The 5,126-nt window shown below is 39.3% G+C and overlaps 1 protein-coding gene across 1 annotated transcript; it reads left to right on the top strand.

The window, feature by feature from the left end:
• The first annotated feature begins 211 nt into the window (after positions 1-211).
• On the top strand, positions 212-1,776 carry LOC149168055 (uncharacterized). The gene has a single exon (XM_089430681.1). The coding sequence runs from the start codon at positions 688-690 to the stop codon at positions 1,774-1,776; it is 1,089 nt and encodes a 362-aa protein (XP_089286807.1). The 5' UTR covers positions 212-687.
• The last annotated feature ends 3,350 nt before the right edge of the window (positions 1,777-5,126 follow it).

A 5,126-nucleotide genomic window follows, 5' to 3' on the forward strand; every position in this document is an offset into this window, starting at 1 on the left:
CAAGTAGCTGTTAGTTCAATGTGCAATTGCAATATTTGAAGGTAAAGAAGAAATGGTATCACAAATAATCACTGCAGGTTGAAAGAGATAGTTCTGCAAAACATGTAGCATCATCTTCTGCAAATAACGAGGATCAAGGATCACAATCTGGAAGAGGAGTTACGGGGAATTGTTTAAAGGTTAAGGTAGATGAAGGAAGCTCAAGTCACTGCAAGGAAAAAATATATAGTTTGCATTCATGGAGAGAATCTTTGAAGTGTTCAATGGGTACATTGGAAGATGCAAACCGAAAGATAAAAGTAGAAAAGCTGGTCAGATCTTCAGTACCAAGGACTGGTTCATGTGGTAGGAATATTCCCATGGATAATGTTGTTATTATAGATGATGAGGATGATGACACTGGGACAAGTACTTGTGATGTAAGTTCAGATAATGAACAAGATGACCATGATTCATGTATAGAAATTAATTCTGGGAATGTAATTTCTGATACAGAACTAGATGGTGATGATGAAAGCATAGAAAGTGATTCTAAGTTCTAATGAAAGTACAAGTTCCTTATCCAAGCAAACTGTAGAGCAGAATCCTAATGCTTGGCCTCCTAGTTCCCAATCTACAGATCTTTCTGAGGACGATGATGATTGTCAAGTTGTGTTTGAATATGGCAGCCAACCACCGTTTACTTCAATGAGAGGTACTCAAATACATCGCAAGCAAATTTCTTCAGGATATTATAGAAATGTTCAAGATTTGAATACTGATAGTTCTGATTGTGAAATTCTGGAAGCAACTCATGGGGAAATACGCCAAAAGTGGGAAGAAGCAGCTTTGCGGAAACGAAGTTCCCAGGGCTTAAAGCACAGGCAGCATGAGGTTGAAGTGGAGCCTAGTGTGTCTGGTTCAAATCTTGGAACAAATAGTCCTTATAGGGGTGATGGGCCAGAATTCACAACCATTTGGCAAGATGATCGTTTTGAATATGTGAATGTTGGGCGAGAGCTGAGAAATCCATCTGATTTTGAGAGTGAAATTGCTATGAATGATACTTCATATCCAATAAATGTGACAATGCATAGAATGTCCAAGAGCCTTGATAAAGAGAACCCATCTACGTCTGGGGTGAGCACTTCTGTTGCGGCTGTACCACTTCATGAGGGTACAATTGAGGTAGATCATTGTAGAGACACAAACAAACTTGATGGAAGTGGTAAGAAGGATAGAACAAAGGAACCTTTGCCAGATATTGCATGTCATCAATGCCCAGAAGAGGAGAATTTGCATTTTGTCAGCACTTCTAAAGGAGTTAGTTTAGAATCAGGTGTGACTGAGAGTTTGAGAGAATTGATTGGTGATCGTGAAAAATTAAAGGAAACTTCTGAGTTCAAACGTGCCGATGAAGAAGAGTGGACACGCCGACAACTGGAATTACAGCAACAGGCAAAGGAGGTGCAACAGTTGCGTATGAGAAAAAGAGCAGAAGCTGAACGTGTGCTAGAGATGGAGAGACGTCAAAGGCGGCGTCTTGAAGAAATTTGGGCAACCCAGAAAAAGGAGGAGCAAACAATAGATCTGAAAGAACAGTTTCGTGGTGAAATAACCTCAGAACTTGAGGAAATTGCATCTAATTGCAACGATATGGCTTCATTGCTTCGGCGTTTAGGAATCCCAGTAGAGGGAGGAAGCTTCCCCTCATCGCAACAGAAGTTCCAGGCTGGAGGGGGCAACGATTGCTTGGGAAAACGAAATCATTCACTGAAAACAAGCTGTTTTAAATAACTCAGCAGTTTCGTAGCGCGCTACGAAACTGCTGTAGGTGATGATTTTAACACAGACAGGTAGTTCTGTATTATGAGCGGGAATTTTGAAAGGGAAACGCCAAAAGGGTATGCAAGACATCAGCTGGAACAACAATAGTCAATCAGATCAAGACAGGTGGATGCTTTAAAAAGGTGGAATATTTCGACCCAATTTTAAATTTCTGTTGTAAAGTCCCTTTATCACCATTCAAGAGGTATCAGACGTTTTGCATACAAGGAACTTTTGCCTGCACACATGTCCATCGATGCAGCTTACAACACATCAAGACGTGGCAGTTTGCTCCATTTTGGGATAATTAAAAGATAAAGGCTATATTTCGTTGAATCTGGACATGGTAAGGCATACTAAAGACCGATACACAAGGACAGTTTCATATATTTCTGGGTATTGGAAAGGATGTGGCATTAAAGATCAAACATGGAGCTTTGAACATCCGTTACAGCCAAACTAAAGGGGAGCAGATGTCAAAGAACGAGGTTCATTGTAATTAAAGCCATCAAGCATGTAATATGGAGTTAGAGTCATAGTTAATTTAGAACTCTTAAAAAGCTCCAGTCAGCACTTTATTGTATTTATTAGTTAGTTAAATAGTTAATAGGTGTCATTAGAGATAGTTATCGAATTCCCCTCATGCTGGAGGAGGAATCTCGATCAGTTAGAATAAGAATTCTATATATAGCTGAAACAGCAAGGTAATGAGGGTTGGAAATTTTATAACAGAGTACTGTTTTGGCTTATGTAAAGACAGAGTTTCAGTAATATAATTTGGTTGCTTTTCTTCTCAGGATTCATGAAGGATTTCCATGTTCAGAATGTGTGATTTTATTCTTTCCTTAGTGTCTTTTACAGTTGCATAGATGTGTAATCACTCAGAATTCACTGATTGTGCTCTGATTTCCTGTATGCATTTATGAACTGTGGTTTTATATGAGTTGTGTTCTGAACATCCAAATGCTAAATGCCCTGACTTCTATGTAAAGGCAGTATCATTGTTTACTGAGGTGTTATTTACTCCATAGGCCCAATGGAAACTTTTTTAATGTATTTCCAGCATTCATTTTTATCACTGTTATTTCACAAGAGTTAGCCATCTTATTCTTAATCAAAATCAATAACCCTATGAGAGAGCCCTCTCAGGCTAAGGAGGCTAAGCCTTAGTCAAAAGATTGGTTTGAAACAGTTACTTGAAGTCTTCCTGGTTTGCAGCCTTCCAGGGTCTGATTTTGAGATAACATATACAATCATGAATCAATCTGTGTGGACTTGTGTAATCTGAGCCCAGGGTCTTGAATCAAAACTCGATCATGGTAGAAATTCTAATATGCGAATAGATGTTTTGAAGTTGAGCATGCTAGAAAATTGCTTGATTATCGGTCAATGATGTAAACCGTTAACAAGCACGAGAGAGACCACCAGTAATGTTAATGGTTCTCAAGGTACAACTAGTACAATCCATGAAGTGTGAAGAATGATTTGAAGTCGAACACCCGCGAAATCACTCGATCGATGCCCAATGATGAAAGCTCATAGTTGAATGCGAAGAACTTTCCATTAAGGCATGTAGGGTCCAAGGTACCAGAAAGTAGTCTCTAGATCAACTTCCCAGATAATGAGCTGAAGTCGATAGGAAGCGATCAGTTGAAGGAGGGCCATAATGTTTCCCACATAAGATATGCGAGACAAAGGAACGAAATGAATGTGGATGAGACAGAGAACCTGAGGAAGGTGTGTAAGGATACAAACCGCAAAAGGATTAATCTCTTGAACATATCGGCGACACGACTCCGGAGTTTGGAAGCATTTTGGTACCAAGGGATCAAAGGTCATGATGATGCAGCAAGGATCAGATGGAATGAGGCAAAATGGATAACCCAAAACCCAGAAGGCCAATGATAAAGTGAGGATATCCCAACCTGACACGAAGCAGAAAGAGTGTCGATGTTCAAGAGCGACAAGCTGCTATAATAATTAATACAACCAATGGAATACTTCCAAATTTTCCCCCACCATTTCTGGCGAGTACCCCAATTATTTTTTTAAACAAAAGCTTGAAGGGGATAGCATATGCTTGTAATGTAAGTTTGTCCTTCAGACAAATCCAACCTAGTAAATTTTAATGAGCCCTAGGAAGGAGAAGCTCGGTCTCGCCATGATGAAAAGTCCAATGTCATCAGGGTTTAACGAGTCTGACATCGGTAAAAGTTGAAGTCTTTTTCATATTTAGAGAGTTTGAAAAAGACACAGAAAAGAAAACTACGAAGGGCCCTTTTCATAAATTTGTCCCTTGAATCTAAAAAGGTGGAAGACAATAGCCAAGGGAACCGCTTGACCATTTCAGTCAAGGAGTACCCTTTTCGTAAATAATGCCTCCCAACCCGAAAATGGGGTAAACTTATACTGGGCACACAAAGTTTCATATCCATTAACGAGTTCAAAACGACAAGGGCTCCACCATCTTTTCATTTTTAAAGGGTCGGAAAAGATCTGAAAGCGAACCCCCCATTTTTATTCTCTTTAACGATTCAAAAAAAGGAAAAATACTTGTCAATATTTTCATCTTTTACGAGTCAGAAAAGAGCTTCAAGGTGACTCGTCCTGGAGGAACGAGTGGTATAAAGGGTAGAAACTGGTTCCAGTAATGGTGGAACTGCTCAAAACATGTAATGGTCAAGATGCTAGCTAATAAAACCACTCATCGTTGCGGTCCCTCAGGAAAGGAAAAAAAACCAAGTGAAAGCATATGATCGACCGAAGAGATGGTGGTGATGGAATGAAACAACCAAGGATCATCTAACAGAAAGTAGCTGATAAAAATGGAAATCACGAGGGTTAAAATTGGGTATGGGTTCATTTTTACGTAAGCTTGAACCATGGAGAACTCTTCTTGGATTTGATTTCATGTTTACACAAGCTTGAAACAAAAAACTATGCTTGCTATAGGTGTGCATGCCCCCAGCATAATGACTCAATTTGAGGTACATGCCCCCCAAGCTTCACTTCAGTCAACTAGGTGGACGAAATGAAGGTTCACTTTCGAGATATTGGAAAGACACAACTATGATTTTACAAGATCTTAATCAGATACTCGATTTGCAATAAGGATTTGTTTGATTTTTTAACGAGGTTGACACAGTAAAATAACTATCCTCGAGACCCTTGTTTCATTTTTTAATGAGCTTGACACAAGACAAGGAACTATGCTCACATCCCTTGTTTCATTTTTTAATGAGCTCGACACAAGAAAATAAACTATGCCCATCCCTTGTTTCTTTTTTTAACAAGGTTGACACAAGACCAGGAACTATCCT

Source organism: Pinus tabuliformis, chromosome 5_1, assembly GCF_031772625.1.
Source record: "Pinus tabuliformis cultivar Carrire ecotype Pingquan chromosome 5_1, CPIR1, whole genome shotgun sequence".
Taxonomy (NCBI): Eukaryota; Viridiplantae; Streptophyta; class Pinopsida; order Pinales; family Pinaceae; genus Pinus; species Pinus tabuliformis.